We start from the raw sequence: 19,685 nt of genomic DNA, 5'->3' as shown, positions 1-19,685 counted from the left end.
ATCAGATTCTTTGACAGTGTGTTTTCAAACAGGAACTGAATAAGGCATTGTTATAGAATTGCAATCCTCAGTGTACGTGTTGCCTTCTGTGGCTTCTGATTCCTGTACCTCAGATTCCGTAACCAGCCTGGCACTCAAGGCCACTTACGGTTTATTCTCAATTCTCCTTTCCAACTAGAACTGTTTAATATTGTAGATCAGGGGGTCAACCAGCCTTGGCCCACAGGTCACATTCAGCCCCCTGGCTGTTCTTGTTATAGCCCTTAGCTCTGATTTGTTTTTACATCTTTTTAAAGGATTGTAAAACCAACCAACCAACCAACCAACCAAAGACTGTATAACAGAGACCATTTGGCCTGTCAAGCTAGCATATTTTCTACTCTTTCCCACTGCACTGCCCCCTAGTGGTTGTACATGTATCGTATACCACGGGTCTCCCCTCCCCCCAACACTGCTTCTGCTCTTCTTCCTTTTAAAAATGGGGTCATTCATCCATTCATTCACTTCCACATTCAACAGATTGGGCAGTTGTTATGAATGAGCCACCATTCTGAGTTTCGGGTTCTGGAATATAACAGCGAGAGACAGCACATGGAAACATAACATGTCAGTTCTGAGGAAAAACTACCACAGGGCAAGAGGAGAGAGAGAGACACTGGTTAAGGGTGCGGGGAGGGCTAGCTTCTCTAGAGTGGTCAGGGGAGGTCTCTCTGGTGAGGTGGCCTTTGTGCTAAGTCCTGAGGAACAACCGTGAGGATACCTGGGGAGCATCTCAAGCAGAGGGACCAGTGTGTGGAAAAGCACAGAGGGACTGCGCGGAAGTCTGTGTGGTGTGGAGCAAGAGTGTCAAAGGAAAGGGAGGAAGAAGGATTAGACAGGGAGGGTGAGGGGAAGAACAAATCTTAGTGGGCTTCACAGGGCTTTGAAGACTGAGTTTTTACTCTTAGTGAATGGGAAAGCTGTTAAATAGATTTGAGCAGAGGAATAACACAGTCAGATTGATGTTTTTTGAAATATCACTTTGCTTCTGCTTAATGCTGGAGTACCCAGTTTGCCCCAGGATCACAGTGGCTTAACACAATGAAGGTTGATGTTCCGTCAGGCTTCTGACCCAGTGAGAGACTGTAAAGGGCTCTACCGCAAAGCCGCTAGGCGTCCAGGCTGATGGAAGCTCTCCCGTCTTGTGTTGGCGCCATCTGGGACCTGCACTGTGTGGGCTGCCGTGACTGGGAGAGAGCGGAGGCTGGTAATGATCTGTGGGAGTTGGATCTTGCCTTGGCTCAGGCTTGCCTCTGCTCAGACTTCCTTGGCTGGAACGTGGCTCATGGTAGTTGCAAGGGGATTGACAGCTGTGGTGGGGCCCGTGGGATGCGTCTGTTGGGTGAGCGCTGTGCTCTCTGTCCTGTCAGGAGACCAGTTAGAACCAGCGCAGGACAAGAGAGGCGCTGTGGCTTAGCCCTGAGGGGTGGCCTTGGACGTGGGGGAGACTGGGTAGAGTCCAGATGTCTTTCCAAGGTGGACTCAGTAAGATTCGTGGCCATCAGGGATAACTCCTCAATTTCTTCCCTTCCCACCATCTTGTTTCTTACACTAAATTTGATTTCTTTGAGCCTGGCTCATGTTTTCTCTCATTTTTCCACAGGGCCTATAAAATAGGTGTTGAATACATACTCACTGAGTACCAGAACAGTTTATCCACTTAAGTTTATTTTACAAAATCTACATTAAAAAAAATAGTTACTATTTGCTGTCAGGGAATATGTTTTACAAAATCTTTGATTTCTCGTTATAGAAATATGTGTATGAATGATGTGTGAATGCCATGGGCTTCAAAATAGAAGGTTGAAAATAAGAGTACTTTGTGGCTGCTAGAGTCAGTGAAGAAATTGCAGTTTTTCACCCTGGTGGTACATTTGTCAGTCTTTTTGTCTTTTACTGTTTGTTTTCTCTATCATGGAAGAGTTTAAGGAAAATAAGTCTATTAGGTTTATTCTGTGTGAAACTTGTATTTTTTTTTCTTTTTTTAAGTGGGCTGTGTGCCCAGCTGGAGGCCAGTACAGGGCTTGAACTCATGACCCTGAGATCAAGACCTGAGCTGAAATCAAGAGTTGGTTGCTTAACCAACTGAGCCACCCAGGTCCCCAAAACTTGTATTTCTTAATCTGATCTCACCCTATAGTCTTTCAGTGATAAACCTGTTTCTATAAAGAGTGAAAAGCTAAAAAAAAAAAAAAAGAGTGAATAGCTTAAGTGTCCAATGAAGCAAAAGGCCCAGTCCTTCTATCCTCTGTCATTAACATCACTCTGCCTCTTGTACAGGCCCCAGCTCCCTCAGGAAAAGTAATTTACGGTTGTATTTACTTACACTCTATATTCTTAGTAACTGTTGGGTTATTTAGTTACTTTGAAAGATTATTAAAAATAAGGGGTAGAAAGACTTTGCTGATAATGTTGGTGATGAGGTCCAATTATGTAAATTCCCAGGAAATTCACTTGCCTCTAGTGGCCATTCTTGGGCCGTTCCGTAGCCAGTTCCAGGAAAACACAGATGTCAGTGCGAGGCCTAGACTCAGTATTGCTGGGTAGCTGGAGGCTCCATGCGTAGAAGCAGGTGCTGATGCACTTGGCCGTTGGGGCAGATGGCCCGCTGGTGGACGAGCCCGTCTGAAGAAACAGATGAGTCCAGGATGACTTGGATGTGTCTCACTGTTGAAACAAGAGTTGGAACATGCCTTGCCAAGAAGAGAGGAGAGAGCATTTTGCTGAGAAAAGATACCTAGTGACGCCAGGAAATGATGAAAAGTTGGGGTATATGGAGCTTAGAGTGGGGCTACAATTACATTTGAGACTAGAGGGGTAGCTAGGAGCCAGCTCGTGCAAGTCCAGAAGTACCGTACCAAGGGATTTCCCAAGCTTCTGAAAAGGTTTTTTTCTAGAAGGGATTACATGGCAAATTGATTAGGAAGAAAAACAAGACTGACTGGTAGAAGGTGGCCTGTGTACTCTATCAGTTGGTCACATTACAAGTCAGCTTCAATTTGTTGAAGCTTATGGCGGGTAGGGCATTTGCTGATTGTCCTACACATGATCTCATTTAGGTTCTGGAGATGACATTGCATGGTGGACGACATTGTTCACCTTTCACACATGTGGTCCGGTTGCCTCGTCCCCCAGCAGTGAACGGGAAGCAGGGGCGAGTGCTCTTCCTCCTTACCGGTGGCTCCGGAGTGGCTGACAATGGCACGGCAGACCTTCGACAGCCACGATCGCGTCTGGACCCGTCCTGGGACACAGAGACCACCCGTTTCTCCCAGGACGCTGCTCCCTGTCGTGTGAATTGCCCGCCCCGGTCCCTGCTGTCTTGCCGGTCTGTGGTTGAAAGTCTTCCACACCCCTCGGTCAGCTGGGAGAGAAGACATTTGGGCAGCTGGTGTAGCCAAATCGTCCCCAAACCCGGCTTTCTTGAGGAGACAAACATGAGTGAATAGAAAGGAAGGGTTTGTTCCACCATATTCTTACTTGTCTTTGCTCCTGTGGAGCGTCTAGCCAGTGCGCACCCATCCTCTCTGTCAGAGCCTGTGAGGAGGGGGACAAGGTGAAGTCGGAGCTGTGTGATGTGCGGGGAGAAGGCAACCAAGGCACTGGGGCTGGCTTTTACTCTTGTCACTCACTCGAGGGCCCCCAGCATATCCCAGAACCTCCCTGGGGTTCAGTCTTTCCATCCACATGATGGGCAAAGTCAGGAGGGCCGTCCAACTATGCAAGTTCTATTATCTTCTATTTCTCCACCACAGAAAAGAGTTCACAGTATCTGTGAGGGAAGAGAAAAATGTGAGGGATGCTTGCCCGTCAGTGGGGGCTTCTGATTTTGTTGTATGTCACGAGTGCTTGGAGGTAGCAATCTGGCTACAGAGCTTACTGGAAGCTGCATTTACAGGGCACACGCTTAGTTACAGGTCAGTGGAAATCGTACTTTCCTAAAGTCACTTTTTACCCATATGAATATGGGATGAAGGAAATGTCAGCCATCTGCGTTATACAACATGAGTTCTGATAGAGTGACTTGGAGCTGGTGGGAAATGCGAGGTTGGGAGGGGCCAGCCTCTTGGCACGGCCACCAACGCCATGCTGTGATGCCCGTGGCACTATTCAGATAACCAGAGACACACAGTAACTGATTTTTAAGAAATAATAGTGAAGATTTTGTCCTGGTACTCTGTTTTTATTTTATTTATTTGAATTAACACAACACCCATTGAAGGCTGAGTGGTGGACACCACCCTAAATGTGCTTGAGTGTGGTGGACATGACCCTAAATCTAGGATCCAAAGCAGCACAAATCAGTGGGGCCTGAAAAGGCCCAACATGGCTCCTGGGTGTGTGGTGCCTCCGTCAAGACCGATTACATTTAGTCGTGAGGCCAATATTTTTAATAATATTAGAATATTTTTAATAATATTAGAAAAGTATGACTCCTGTATCCATAACAAAATGACTGTCACATATCAGAATTCAATAAGTACTTGGTAGGTAAAGAAATGAATACGACATTATTTTAGAAAATTTGGAAAGTTGAGAACAAAATTGCTCATAATCTTAACACGTCAGCATTAAGTCACTAGTATGTATGTGTGTGTGTGTGTGTGTGTGTGTATTTCTGTTCAACTGTACACACTGGGTTAGCTTGGACTTTAACATAAGCATGGCATATACCATTTTATGATTTCTGATTCCTAAAATTTAACATTTTATGATAAGCACTTTCCAAATTGCTATACTGGTTTCATAATTCTAATTTTAATGATGGCATTATATTGTATCTAGTAATTTATCGTAAGTTAGTTACCATTTCTTTTATTATCAGGCAATCAGATTGCTTTTGAGTTTTCATTTTATATTCTTCCAGTTAAAATCTTCATGCCTATACTAGTTTTTAAAAAATTATTTCCTTATAATAAATTACCAGCACTGGTCATTGTGGTTGTAGAAATGGCTCCTCCTTTATTCACTGTAACCAGTGCTCTGTTTGAACGCTAGTTTCTTCCTGTCACCACCTACTTTTGCATATTAGCTTAGGATTAAAAAAAATCTGTATTTACTAATTTAATAGCGCCTCTGGTCCCTCATGTTGTTGTTTTCCTCAGCGAACGAAAGCTAGTATCACATAAGCCTGTTCGCTGGTTCAGGTCGTCTGCTAGCTTTCCACTTGGGTTCTCTCTGCCTCTCTACTGTCTCACGAGATACGCCGTCTCTGCTAGCATGGGGCTGGCTTGTCTCACTGGTCTAGTCCCTTTTTGTGTTGCAGCTGTCTGTGGAAGCACGGAAGGAGATGACCGAGAAGGCTGTTCAGACTGTCAAACATTTTATTGAGAAGCCGCGGAAAAGGAATTCGGAAGACGACACGCAGGAAGCCAGTGACTCTAAACTGACCTACGCAGACGCCCTGCATCATCTGGAGAAATCGCTCGCTCACCTGGAAACCCTCACCCACAGCTTCCTTGTTTCTCTGAAGACGAGTGAGCAGGTAGTGAAGTGAAAGCTTGGCCCCCAGGCTCGCTCGCTCAGAGAACATAAGCACACGCTTTCATTTCTCCGTGCAGGCCGGGTTAGTGGTTTTGCTAGGGTTTGCAGTCCTGCAGATGTCTTTGAAGATGGTCCTCAGCCCTTTGTCTTTTAGCTTCTTCGGTCTGTCTTGTTTTGTCTTGTTCTATCAGTTTTCACTTCTTTGGAAAGGATTTGAGGCCACTTACTGGGATTTAGTCTCTGGCAGGGTGGAGGTGTGAGGGTGATGTGGGGGAAAGTCCCTGAGTTGAGGGTAGGTGCCTGGGGGAGGGAGCAGTCACTGAAGCTGAGAAACCATCAGGACAGTGGTTTGCAAGCCCGACAAGCTGGTAGGTGTTTTGCTCTCTCAACTGAAAAATGATAGATTTTTTTTCCTCTGTCATTGCTTCAACAGGTTTTTTTTTTTAGTCATATGCACTCTTTTTTTTTTTTAATTTCTTATTCCCAATGTCATTTTATTATTGATAAGAATTTTTTTGGCTAGTAAAATTTTTCCTACTTGGTTTCCAGTTGCAACCCTCATGGTGTCTCAGAAAATGCTCTCAGAAGAGTGGGGAGCCACTGCCCGTGAGCGGACGGGAGGCCCAGTGTGTTAGAACAGCTCAGGGAAACCCTCTGTAACTTTTGTAGCTTTTCCTCTGTACTGTCGCAGCCAAGAGAGTTTTAGCTCTTCTTCACCCCATAACTGAGAAGTTGACAGATCCATCCATAAGTGGTTTCATATAGGTGAAAACAGTGTTTAGATGTCTAAGTAATTTTGCATTTGCCCCTTTAATGTGGATGGTAAATGAAACCATAAGTGGCCACTAATCTCCCTTTTCTTTTTCTCAAACCATACATATTGACTGAATTGTATTCTTGGCTTGTAAAGAACTATAGCTGATAGAAAGATGGGTCAGTGGAGAGCAGTTCAGATAATGAACAAATGGAAGGCGTCAAAATTTGTATGAGACTCATAAATGCCAAGCCCTCATGGAAAAGATGATGGGGAGAATTCAAAAGTTTGATAGCAGTTTTATTTCATTTTGTGTTTTTCAGTGCTATTAGCCTGTCTAATGAATCACATTAAATGATGTACAAGCAGTAGAAAAGGCTTTGCAGGGAACAGATTGGCTTTACCAACCCGAATTTTATCCTACTGACATGTACGGTGCTATAATCCGTAATTATGAGAACTGTGGTAAAATTGGAATTCTTCAAGTCAATGTGATTATACTTATTAGAATAAAAAATTAAATACTTATCTTATTTTTTTAATTAAATATACTGTGCTCAAATCTGGAGAATTGTCATTCCTCTCCTTGGAACAAGTATTGTCTTTGAGTGACTAGAATAGTGGATATGAGGCCAAGGGGATCATTAACAGAAACAGCCATTTGTTTCACCGGGGCTGTGATTTAAAGCTACCGGTGGCTGCTTGTAAATGCCGTTCAGTCAGACCACGGATGGGCCGAGACAGCAGACTCCTTGGTCCTGTTGTGCTTTTATTCGGGCGCTTCTCATAGCAAACAGTGGAGATCACTTTCAGCCTCATACATTTTGTCCCTTTTACGGTCAGGCCTTAATTTTAACCTCTTTTTTGTTGTATACCAGGGAAAGAAGATTCCCCTGGGCCCTAGGTTTAGCGCAGTCTTAACTAGAGGCCTTTATCCCATGTAGGCTCAGGTCCCACCTGCTCAGGATGGACACAACAGCTGCTCTGTTGCACGCACGGGCACCTTCTTCTGTTAGAAGTTTCACAGCAGAGAGAAGAGTAAAACGAAATGTCCTGTGCCCAGCTCCCAGCTTCAGCAGAGATGAGAACATGACCTCTCTTCACGCACACTCCCACTTTCCCTCACCCCGCCCCCGTGGATAGTTTTAAAGAAAATCCTGCTTATTGTTTTACTTTATCCATAAATACTTGCACATCTCTTTCTAGAGGATACGTGGAAACACGCCACGACAACATGATCACGATAAAAAAAATTAATGGCAATTCTTTTTTTTTTTTTAAAGATTTTATTTATCTGTCAGAGAGAGTCACAGCAAGAGAGGAACACAAGCAGGGAAAGTGGGAGAGGGAGAAGCAGGCCTCCCGCTGAGCTGGGAGCCCAATGCGGGGCTCGATACCAGGATCTTGGGATCAGGACCTGAGCTGAAGGCAGACACCTAATGACTAAGCTACCCAGGCACCCCAACAGCAATTCTTTAATACCATCAGCTATCCAGTTAAATGTTTGGATTTTACACGGTGGGTCTGAAAGACTAGAGAGCGTCTTCAGGATAACTTGAGAAACTACACACACCCTGGAAAGCATTAACACTAAGTGACCATGTTTGCTGTGATGAAAACCAGTAGCTCGTGGCCTGTTTTCACACATTATTGGTTGTCACATTTGTTCTTACAGACATTATCAGAGGAGCGGGTGGTGTGGCCCAGGCGCGGGGAGATGGAGTCTTTCGGATTCTGACCCCCATTCCCCGAATTGCTGGCTGTGTGACTTTGGGCATGTTACTGTACATCTTGGTTTCCAGTTTACTTTTCAGTAAAATGGAGCTAATTAAAAGTCCTCGCAGGGTAATTAGGAGCGTTCAACCAGGTGACACCCATGTACCACCTGGGTTGCACAATAGACGCTCATGGGTCTGAGCTGTTGTGTGGTTGTAGCCTGGTCACAATGACAGAGAAATGAACACTTCACAAGCTTTACTTTGGACCTGACGTTGTGCTGGAGGCCTGACTTCTGTATTTTCTCATTTAATGTTCACGACACTCCTAGTTGCAAGAATCTCTGTCCTCACCCTCATTCTGCAGCCACAGAAGGCCCATAGACTACACACCACACTACAGGCTGAAGCAAGGATCTGTCCTCAAGCCTGGTGTCTCTGAAGCCCAGGTTCTTACTAACCACTGCCTGTTCTTCAGTGCGGGTTGGAGAATCTCCTAAACGTGCTTTTACTGTGTGATGTAGACCCACTGGGTTCCTCTTTGATTCTCAGGCGTCGCATGCTGTGTCTTTACAGGAAGTGCTGCGCAAGTATGGCGACCTCTATGACCTGTCCCGGTCAGAGAGAGGGAAAGTTCATGACCAAGCTGTGGCCATGTGTCTAGACGGCCTGCCTCTCAGAATGATTGAGCAGCTGCTGCAGGTGGCCGTGGGCCCTCTGGACATCTCGCCCAAGGACGTGGTGCAGAGCGCAGTAGGGAAGATAGTCTCCGCGTTGAGGTAAGCTACAGGGGTGATGGTTTGCCAGGAGTAGCGTTCATTTCATAGTAACGAAGAAGAAATTCCATGTGTTTAGAAGCATTTTATAAACAATGAAGTACATTATAAAAGCGAGAGATGATCGTGAGATCTCTCAGACTCTTGGGTCTTAAGAGATCTTGAGAATGGAGAACCATGAAAATGCTTCACCACTGGCGTTGCATGTTCCTAAAGCGGACTTCTGTCTTGCCCCACTTCTCCTCCAGCCCCATTTAATTCTTGGAATAGGGAAAGGCCAACATGGCCCGTGCAGGAGTAGCTGAATGTCAGGCCATCTTGGGAACCCAGGTGGATGTTGGCCTCTTGCCTTTTCTACTTCCCCTGCTTTTGTAGAGGCTGCAAAATGGTTCCCAGAAGCTCCCCCTGAGGTACATAAGGCAAGGCTTACCACAGACTGAAGGAGTTGGACATCTGCTAAGTGTCTCCGAGTTTTATTTACCTGCAGTTAATGGCATGAAACCAGCAGTTGCGAAGCTCTGGCTGTGTCAGTGCGCCCGTGACTTTGTGGGAACGCATCCGGGGGTGCTGGGGAAGAGGGAAAAGTTAAACTCGGAAGAGAATGAGGCATGAGATGCTTTCTGTGAATAATGCAATTAGGCTGAAAGATTCGGTTGTGTTTAATGTATTCTCCTTTTAAGCCTTCTTTGTAATTCTGCATTGCTCTTGAGGAACTTTTTGATTAAATGCATGTCAGTTTTCCACAGCCGAACTGAAATCAAATGAGCCTTTATCAGTTTAATTACCCCAGCCTCATACAGTTTTCACCTTAATGATCTGCGCTATCTGGTAATTTGAGAGAGAGAGAGAAAGAGACGAGAAATAAAATATCATAACATTTTTTAAGAAATAAAAAACGTCAAATTAATAAAGTTTGTTCTGTTATTAGAACAATTGTGTTTTGGTGGTGGCGGCGACTGTGAGAGGCCCCAGCTCGCCTCCCTCGGGCGACCACAGACACTGGGCGGCCGTATTTTGCATCTTTCGATCCATAGCTATCTTCTGATTGTTTCTTAAATCAGGATTTCGATGAACCTCCCCAAAACAAACATTTTGAAAGCTTAGTGCTTTGACGAATTTAGTTTATTTCCTAAAAAATTACACATTGTCATGAATAATTAAAATATATGATATTTTTACAGTCATAAAATCCTGACATAAATTATACTTATCTCTCTTTCTTTGCGCCCAGTTCCATTTGTAAAGACAGCTCTTCTCTTATAAATGTTACGCTGAGCACACAGAAGACATTCAATAAATGTGAATTAAATCTTTCTGCAGTGGGAGCCAAGGGAGCTTCAGGACTTCAGCCACCTCCTTTTCAAAGGAGAAGAAATTGCTATTGATGGCATCCATAACATTTACCTTCTAGAAAGTTAGTACAATTGAGTAGGCCTAGAACAACAAAGGCATGTAACGAACTGAATCCAGCAGTTGATTTCAATCCTATTACTTAAATTATTCACTAAAACTTCTTTTCTTCTATTGCTTTTTCAAAATTCAGTGGCATCCTAGACATACACATTTGTAAAATGGGCATGATAGCAGCACCTATCTTGTAAACTGCTGGGCACTAAATGGTAGAATGTATGGAAAGCACTTGCACCTGGTAAGTACCATGTAAATACTAGGTTTTTTTTTTTTTTTTAGGTCCATCTGGAGAATTTAGATGATGATATATTTAACACTTTAAAATAACTTTGAATGTCCATTGAGTGTTTTTTAAATGACAGGAGGCAAGTAGATTTTATTTTCTTGCTAGGAAAGGGAGCATGTATTAGACCAGGAGCTCCTCAAGGGCAGAACATGTTTCATTTCTGTATCTTTAGCACTCGCAGACCGCATACACCCACCGTGGCTAGGAGCCAGCAGTGTCCTCTGCCGGAATCCAGCTGGGAGCCTCTGGGTGTGAACGCCATGTTGCTCCCCGAGGTCGAGCCCTCTTCTGAATTGGTTCTGTTTCTCTCCCTTCACAGTGGATGCAGTGCTGACCTCGGTGGCTCGGGGGACCCCCTCCAGGTCCTGGAAGGTGTCGTGGCAGCCGTCCATACCAGTGTGGACCAGGGGTAAGCCTAGCTCCCCGTGTGTGTGTCGCCTCAGGGCACCCCTCAGACTCTCAGGACACCTTTTAATTTCACTGTTCATGACACCGACAAGACCAAGCAACCTTTCTAGGTGGTTTTGAAGGAAGAACTGAGGACTTTCTGCCTAACTAAGGAGTCTGCCTCTGGAGTCATGGTTTCTCCAGCTGTCCTCTTACCCCGTCAGCTTTAGGGGGACACCCCCTTCTCCCTAGAGCCTTGCTTGAGGGGGAGAGTATGGTCTCTGCCCACCTCCTACCGCATGCAGCTGGGAGGGGGAACTGCTTTGAGCTTCTTGGGAGAGAAGGGATTCACATCTCTAGGAGGTTAGCGGTACTGATGAAGGTAACTTTCTGGACTGTATTATTTTTTTTTTTAAAGCTTTATATCCGTTAGGTCTGTCTTGCCCCAAGAGTATGAGTATACAGGCTTTCTAAGTCTAGAAAAGTGTGTGTCTCTAATGCCATTTTTAAAAGCTTAAATTCAATAAATTCACATATAATATATTATTTGTTTCAGGAGTCAGTGCAGGTCTGTGATTCATCAGTCTTACACAGTACCCAGCGCTGACCAAAACACATACCCTCCCAGTGCCCATCACCCAGCTGCCCCATATCCCCACCCCCCTCCTCTCCAGCAACCCTCAGTTTGTTTCCCAAGATTAAGAGTCTCTTATGGATTGTCTCCCTCTGGTTTTGTCTTGTTTGATTTCTTCCTCTCTTCCCCTATAATCCTCTGCTTTGTTTCTTAAATTCTGCATATCACTGAGATCATATGATAATTGTCTTTCTCTGATTGGTTCATTTCACTCAGCGTAATACCCTGTTCCATCCACATCTTTGCAAATGGCAGGATTTCATTTTTGATGGCGGCATAATATTCCATTGTATATATTCTACCACATCTTCTTTATCCATTCACCTGTCGATGGACATCTGGGTTCTTTCCATAGTTTGGCTGTTGTAGTCTAATGCCATTTTTAGAAAGAATTTTTTGTTCAGGTGCAGTAATAATGATAAGAAGAACAGCAACTGCAAGTTGTGGTGACATACTTGCCAAAGTTTATGACATCTTTCACGTGTCTGACGTCCATGTCGTCCCTGTAAGGCCTCAACCCAATTTTCTTATTTTACTGTATTTTTTTCAAATAGTCTCTACACCCAATTAGGACTTGAACTCATGAACCCAAGATGAAGAGTCACCTGCTCTACCAACTGAGCCAGCCAGGCACCCCTGTTTTCTTTTTTTAAATAGGAAATATGATATAATAATAATGAAGAAATATTTGGGGAAATGCTTCATAGTTCATTCAGTAATGTATTTGTTTTCACTTCCATATTACCTTTAGTTATGGTGCAGGTACACATGTTTTTATATAGCTTCAACCAAAATTCATATTCTTCTTTTATTCACTTGCTACTGTAATTCTTCCCATTTGTCTTTGTAGATTTCCTCGTGATTATTTCTGATGGCTGCGTGTGTTGTTGCCATTTCCCAGGAGGCCTTGCCCCGGGTCATAGGCCGGGGGAATGGAGCCAGGATCCTGGCCAGGCTCTGAGTCCTAATTGAGCACTCAGATGCCTGTACAGGGCATTTCCGTGTTTTGCTTTATGCCTGAGGCTTGAGTGGAGGAAAAGAGGATGAGCCGTATAGGTGAATCTGGGAAAGCACTGCAGTCAGCCCTCTACGCACTCAGCCTTCTCTTTTGTTCTAAACCCCTTGGCTTTGGGGTCTCAAAGTATAACGAAGCTATTTTACACCTCTTATTTGAAAGTGGAATGAAATGATCTCTGCGTTCACTGTGTGTCATACCCCTGTGCTGCGTCATGAGGAGTTAGATTCGGGGAGGAGACAGCGTGACCCCTGAGATGCTCAGAGGCTTGTAGGGAGATGAGCCTTCCCTGAGCTCTAGTTGCCATAGGACCGCGGCTGAGTGCTGCACAGGGAGCAAGGTGGATGGGGCGGTTTATTCGGTCTGAGGAAGGCAAGGCAGGATACCCAAGGGGCGACATTGGTTCTGGTCCATGAAGTGGGAGTCAGGGAGGAGGAGGAGGAGGAGCCGGGGATGGCACCCCAGGCAGAGGAGGCGGCCTGCGCCCCTGCGCATACAGCAGGGAGGGAGCAGGCGGAGACGCTGCCCGGGAAACCCTCTGCCCCGCTCCGGTGGTGTGTCCTGCGTCTCCCTTCTGGTCCAGCTCTGCCTCGCCCGGTGACTGCTGTCCAGCCACGGGATGATACAATCAGAACTGGCAGTAAGCCCCCTCCAGTGGGGACATGGCTACAAGATTAAAAGGCAGTATTCTTCTTAGTGAATTTCCAGCCGGAAAACATAGGGGAATCCAACTTGGGTTTCTCACATACAGACTCCTTTTTTAAAGCTTTGATTTCCAGGGGCACCTGGGTGGCTCAGTGGGCTAAAGCCTCTGCCTTCAGCTCAGGTCATCACCCCAGGGTCCTGGGATCGAGCCCCACATCGAGCTCTCTGCTCTGCGGGGAGCCTGCTTCCTCCTTTGTCTTTCTCTGCCTGCCTCTCTGCCTACTTGTGATCTCTCTCTGTCAAATAAATAAATAAAATCTTTAAAAAAAAAAAAAAAAAAAAAGGTTTGATTTCCAAAGAGGAAGACATTGGGAAATGGAGAAACAGAGCAAGATCTTACTTTTTATTCCAGAGACACAGCATAACAAAGTCTTCTTAACAGGAAAACTTCAGTGAACATTTTTTTTTTTTTGCTTAAAAAAAAAATGAGGGAAGAAAAGTGAAGTCATAACTTTCATTTCTGGCAACTGTTTTTTGAATCCATACAGTTAAGCCTAAATCCTTGGCTTTGATTTCTCTTCTTAAAACTCTGCCTGGCAGATCTCCTAGGGGAGACACTTTCCTTTCCGGGTAGCTCCCTCTCGGGGAGGGTTAGGGTGACCGAGTGTAACCCTCTCGGTCATTCATTATGTGGCCTGATATTGCCACCTCACGCCCAGGAGGCCAGCCAGACCTGTGTGTCCCCCTCGCCCTCAGGCCATACCCTGCCTCCCTCAGTCCTCGCCCTGAAACTTGACCGCACTGTCCTCTGTGGCATCTGTTTGCAGAGTGAATCCCCTCTCCTCATGCACGCTCTCTGCTCTCATGCAATCACGTGCTCTGAGGCCAGGCCCACATCAACCCACAGCGTTCCTGGCACGCAGACTACACGGAAAAGTCAGAATTTGCATGTGTGTATTCATGGCTATTGCCGAGTGTTTGGTTTTGTGGCTAATTTTTAGACAATTTATATCATCATCAGCATGCCCTTTTTTGACTTTTTATATTGATACAAGTCTGATTCGCCTTTGAACTATAGTTTCCGCTCCATTCACAAAGCCCCATGTCCCTCCTCTTCCGCCTGTGCTAAATGTTGGCCTCTTGCATCTAAGGCACCCAGACAGGCCGCCTGGGGCGTGTCTGGACAGACAGACTTCCTTTCCAGTGGAACCAATCCTTGCCTCCAGACATCAGGGCTAAGTATTGTAAGGATTTGAAATAGTGTCAAAGATCTTTTGTAGCATCTACAATTAAAGATGAGATTAAGGTAATTAATTATTGAGAGGCTCAGGCACATACATTGAATTTTATAAGTGTACTTTCGTTCCTGTTTTATGTATGTCTCTAACATATTTTAAGAATATAAATTCCTGGTTGGGTTAAGAATTGGTTGATTAGATTGCTTAAGAAAAATGGGCTTAAAAACATTAGTAGCTAAAACAATTTTCTAGAACAAAATATTTGTTAAACCTAGAACTAAGAAAAGATCATCATGCATTTAAAAACAAAAAAGTAATGAACGTCGATGACTCAGTGCTGAGATCTTCCCCAAAGTGGCTTTTCGGGAACCCACTGAATCCTCACAACAGTCCCGTTATAGTGTTATTGCCCCCATTTCAGAGTAGGACATGATGCTCAAACAGGTTTCGTCGTGTGTCCGGGCTCACCCAGGTAAGGTAAGGACATGCTCAGAAGTTCCTCTCACCTCTCATTAAAGAGCCCACAACAGACAGGACTTCTCAGACACCACTGTGTGCAGGGATTGCTTGGGGCTCTTCTGAAGATACAGATTTTACTCGAGTAGGTCTGGGTAGGGCCTGAAATTGTGCCTGTGTAACCAGCCCCCAAGTGTTGCTTCGTCCTCGGACTGAACTTGAAGGAGCAAGGTCTTGGCATCACTTCCGCCACTTTTCCCTGCCTTTTGCCTCTCCTTCCCTCTGCCAGGGCCTCTTCTCCTCTTCTACCCCCGCACCCCCCACTCCTCTAGCTTTAGACAGCTTCTTAACAGGAATGAGCAACCCGTGTGAACCAGGACATTAGTGATTCTCAAAAGGATGTGCAGAAATAAATCCACTCAGAGAACAGACAATTAATGCGGAATTCCTCTGTGCACTATTTAAAAAGGAAGAAAGATTTCCTTCAAAACTATTGAGTATTTTGGAAGTTGTTGTTTGTTTGTGTAAATTACTACTTAATCACAGTCTGGCTTCAGCTGTCCGAGGGCTTCCTGGATATTGAACATCGTCAGATCTTTCAGATTTCATTGAGCTCTTTGGTATTACCTGGGGATTTCACAGTCTTTTTAGAGCTCGGAAAATAAAAGAAAAAAAAAAAAAAGGAAAGAAAGCCCACCAAAGCAAATTGAATCTGATTTCTTCTTAGTCTTCATGCTCTGTGGGGCAAAATAAATCATCAGCCGTCGCCTAGGTACCCACAGTGCACGAGCATTGTGTGCTGTCGTCCTGAGCCTTGCTGATAGCCATGGTCGCCAGTGAGGCTGGTGGGTCCACTGTCCTGTGGTATTTCTCAGGGCCACCTCAGGCCATACTGAGGACTTCATAGCTGTCATTTTTGCCTCATTTTAGCAAGATGTGCCCAAGCTTTTACTGATAAACGAACCTCAGGAAGAGATTCTGGGTTGGCATACGTTTGGGAACAGCCACGAAAGGCTGTTATTCGTGTTTGCCAAAAAGTTCAGACTTGAGATTAGAGTTGTGTGTACATCAAAATTATTTCCTTTGTAGGAATTATTCTTATGATAGAATTTGATTATGTTAATTATTTGTAGAAGTCACACTTTCTCCACTACAGCCAGGCTATTAGCATGTTATGAGTTCGTTTATTTGCAGTTCTCTAATTCCTGGCCGAGCGCCAATAATAGAAGCTGTTACACCGGGGAGGTCTCCTCCACGCAGCTCCGAATGCAGTGAGGCAAGTGTGCGTGGCATGTGGATCAGTGAACTGAGTTGTGGGATCTACGTAGAACACGAATATTGGGGTCTCTCACTGCTCACGCACTTCGGTTACTTGCTGCCCCTCCTCACCCCCTTCTTCATCTCACCTGGCCTTTTACACATCAGTGTTTGCACATGTGTTTCCCACGGAGGCCAGGCGGGTGACGGGAATGAGCGAGGTGGGCAGGGCTTACCGAGAAGAAGGAGGGGGTGGAGGGTGAGCGGAACGCGCGCTCACGTGGGCCTTGTCTGTAGGAAATAGCGGCCAGTGGCTGGTGTGTCCTTATCATCCAGCTTTCTAGGGGGAACGGGCGGTTAAGGGAGTAGATGCAAAGAGATTTCATCACAAGGAAAAGCATTTATTTTTTAATCTAAATGAGCTGACGGATATTAACTAAAGTTACTGTGGAATCCGTTCACCGTACGTGTAAGTCAAATCATGATGCTCTGCCCCGTCAGTTTATACAGTGCCATATGTCAGTTCCATCTCAGTAAAACTGGGGGAGGAGATAGAGGAGCTGGAAAAATCTTGATTTCCTGTAAAAATTTAAATTTTGAAACATTGGCATATACCATACAAACCAACACAAAACTTCGGCTGCCAGTTTGTAACTTCCATATAAAAGATATGACTAAGTGACCTTCTGTTCCCTTCAGGCATTCAAATTCTATGACATTTATGTTTATACGAAATCACAGTGGTCTGTGTTTTTTTTTGTTGTTGTTGTTGGAATGCAGTCTTTTCATTCCCCCATTCCCAAATAAGAATAATAATTTTATTTGTGTAGTGTTTCATGATTATATAAAGTGCTTTTGTATTGACCATCTTTTTTAGTGAACCTTAACAATGTAAGTTCAAGGTTGAGTTATCTTTGTAGGAATATGCCACACAGAATCTGAAAATTCTTTTTACCAAGGATTAGCTTATTAATATTCTCACAATCTGCCTTTTTACTTTGATTCAGTAAGTGCTTTTGTTTGGCTGACATTTCTCTTCTATTCCTTTTGTGAATATCCTCTTGTTCTATAGAACACCACTTTTCTCAAATTAATCATTCAGTGAGCGTATTTTTGTTGTTATTGCTGCTGCCGGTTCTCTGCTAATAGAGCTATTTCAGAGGACTCCTTATCTTTTGGGCCAAAACCGATTGTGTGAATGTGTGTTTCCTTTAGTGGTTAATTTTTTTTTAAAACAGTGTAGTAAGTTATTCTGTGCAGTATAATAACCTCCTCCCCAGAAAAACCTCATTATAGAGAAAAAGGTGGAAAATGGCTATTTGCAGTGAAACTATGAGTGATTTTTTTTCTTTTATCTGTTCTATAACTTTATCAGTTTAAAAAATTTATATAACTTTTATAATAAAGTAATAATGTTCTCTTTTTATTCCTAAGCTCATTAAATCTTCTCCTTGCCTTCATAAAATACTATATAAATGGGATCATTTTCCTTCTTGTTCTGTTTTTTCACATTATGAAAGTCATAATTGGTTATCTCTCACCTATTTACTTCAAAAATTTCAAACTGACAGGAAAGTTGCAAGCATAGGAAAAAGAATACCTGTATACTCTCCCACTTGATTTGTCAGTTTGTTGCCATTTTATCAAATTTCTGCTCTTTCTTTGTCTCCGTATATGTGTGTAGGTATATTTGATGAGTCATGAAAGTGACTATGGATTTTATTTTTATTTTTTTTAAAAAAAGGTTTTATTTATTTATTTGACAGAGATCACAAGGAGGCAGAGAGGCATGCATAGAGAGAGAGGGAAGCAGGCTTCCTATTGAGCAGAGAGCCTGATTCGGTGCTCAATTCCAAGACCCTGGGATCATGACCTGAGCCGAAAGCAGAGGCTTTAACCCACTGAGCCACCCAGGCACCCCATGACTATGGATTTTAAAAACTCAGACTGAAATGAAAATTTTAGCCATTTTGCAGTCAAAATCTTTAGGAGATGGTATCTAGGTAATGTCCTTGGGTGACTTTTCCCACAGACCTGCCTTTCACTTCTGTGTGATCTTACTGAACACCAGTATTCACGCAGCTATCAGTGAAGCTTGCCTAGAACACGGTGCTTCCAAAGCACAGCACTTCCGTTCTAGGAATGAGTTTTCCTAATTTTATTATGTGCTTAAAACGATCAACCCAAAGTTATAGCAGATTTCCCCAAAATGTCAAGTATTACCAACCGCACAATAAATTCTAATGTAAATGAAATCTAACTCAATATAATGACTTGGAAAACATAATAATAATTTTCTGTATCTCATCAGTATATGAATAATTGTAATCTTCTGCCACCGTGTTCTGGAACGTGTTCCCATATGGTTTGGTAGTACTGTGTAATAATTGATGAGACATTAAGATCGTCCAAGTTCAAATATTGGCTCCACTCCTTATTTGGTGACCTTGGACATTAAACCTCTCTGTGGTTGTTTCCTCATCTGCAGATTGGAGATGATAACAGAATGCTTGAAAGAGAGTAATGATGAAGTGTAGAATTCATAGCTCCTTGTAACTCCATAAGTCACTGTTTTCATTCTTGTTCACCATAGTCAGGTCTTGGGTAATTGTCATACTTCCAGCTGCAATCTTCGTGACTCCAGCTTCTTCTCGTGGCTCATCCTACCTGCTGCACATTAGGCACTAGGGTGGCAGGGTAAAAAAAATCAGTATGTGAAATTGCTTCGGACTCCAGGCCAAAAATGTGCTTTAAGCTCCTCTTCAATATACCTAATTGGACCCCTGCAGGCTTCACCCAAAAGGGCCTGAGCCTGCCCCAGCCTATACACTTCTCTGATCACTTAACATGATTATCACTTTTCAGTACTCAGAAATCCCCCATTGTTCTCATTCCATACAAAGTTAAGACCAAAGATCCTCGATGATAATGGTTGCCCCTAATTGAAGCACTTAGTTATCTCTTGATGCATTATGTGCTTTAAATTGATCACTTACGTGTTTGTTTCGTTCTCAAAAGCTTCATGGGTAAGGGAGTGGCATCCATCTCCAATTTACAAATGAGGGACTGGGGCTCAGAACCTTGAAGTGGCTTCTTGGTCAGCGTCACAACGTCAGGGAGAAGTCAGCCTGGGAGCTGAGTCTGGGCCTGACAGCTGCCGAGCCTGAGCTTTCCAAGCGTGAAGCTGCCTTCGTAGCCTTTGGCGCGTGCTCTGGGCCACCCACGCGAGGAGACCTCTCTTCCCTACCTCAGCCCGTCCTCGTACCGCCTGGACGACTGTGCTCTAAGCACCCCCTGAACATACGCTGTCCTTTCGAGTCTTTGGGTTCTTTTCTTGCTCTCCTCTTTGTCTGGATGGTTTTCCCCCACATTTCCATGTACGTCCATGCCATTTTGTCCATTATGGGCCTGTGCAAATGCCACTGCCTCTGTGAAGCCTTCCCTCTTCTACTCACTGCTTCTCCAAAATGATCATTCATATTTACATAATTAGTAATTTGAATAACAGTCACTTTAAAAATCTTCCTGCACTGTTACCATTTCCTCGAAGGCAGGAATGCTGTGATTTTCATCCCTGTATCAAGCACAA

At 44.1% G+C, this 19,685-nt stretch overlaps 1 protein-coding gene across 1 annotated transcript in view; it reads left to right on the top strand.

Annotated features, from left to right (window-relative positions):
* The window catches only part of NBAS (NBAS subunit of NRZ tethering complex), a 317,167-nt gene that overhangs the window by 257,148 nt on the left and 40,334 nt on the right, over nucleotides 1-19,685 (top strand). The window contains exons 45-47 of the mRNA XM_059405174.1: nucleotides 5,306-5,524; nucleotides 8,569-8,771; nucleotides 10,784-10,873. Of these exons, the coding sequence (XP_059261157.1) occupies nucleotides 5,306-5,524; nucleotides 8,569-8,771; nucleotides 10,784-10,873 (512 nt within the window). The remainder of the gene's footprint in view (nucleotides 1-5,305; nucleotides 5,525-8,568; nucleotides 8,772-10,783; nucleotides 10,874-19,685) is intronic.

This window comes from Mustela nigripes, chromosome 7 (assembly GCF_022355385.1).
Source record: "Mustela nigripes isolate SB6536 chromosome 7, MUSNIG.SB6536, whole genome shotgun sequence".
NCBI lineage: Eukaryota > Metazoa > Chordata > Mammalia > Carnivora > Mustelidae > Mustela > Mustela nigripes.
Note: the sequence above shows the minus strand (reverse complement) of the source record. Positions and strands in the feature narration are given on the sequence as shown.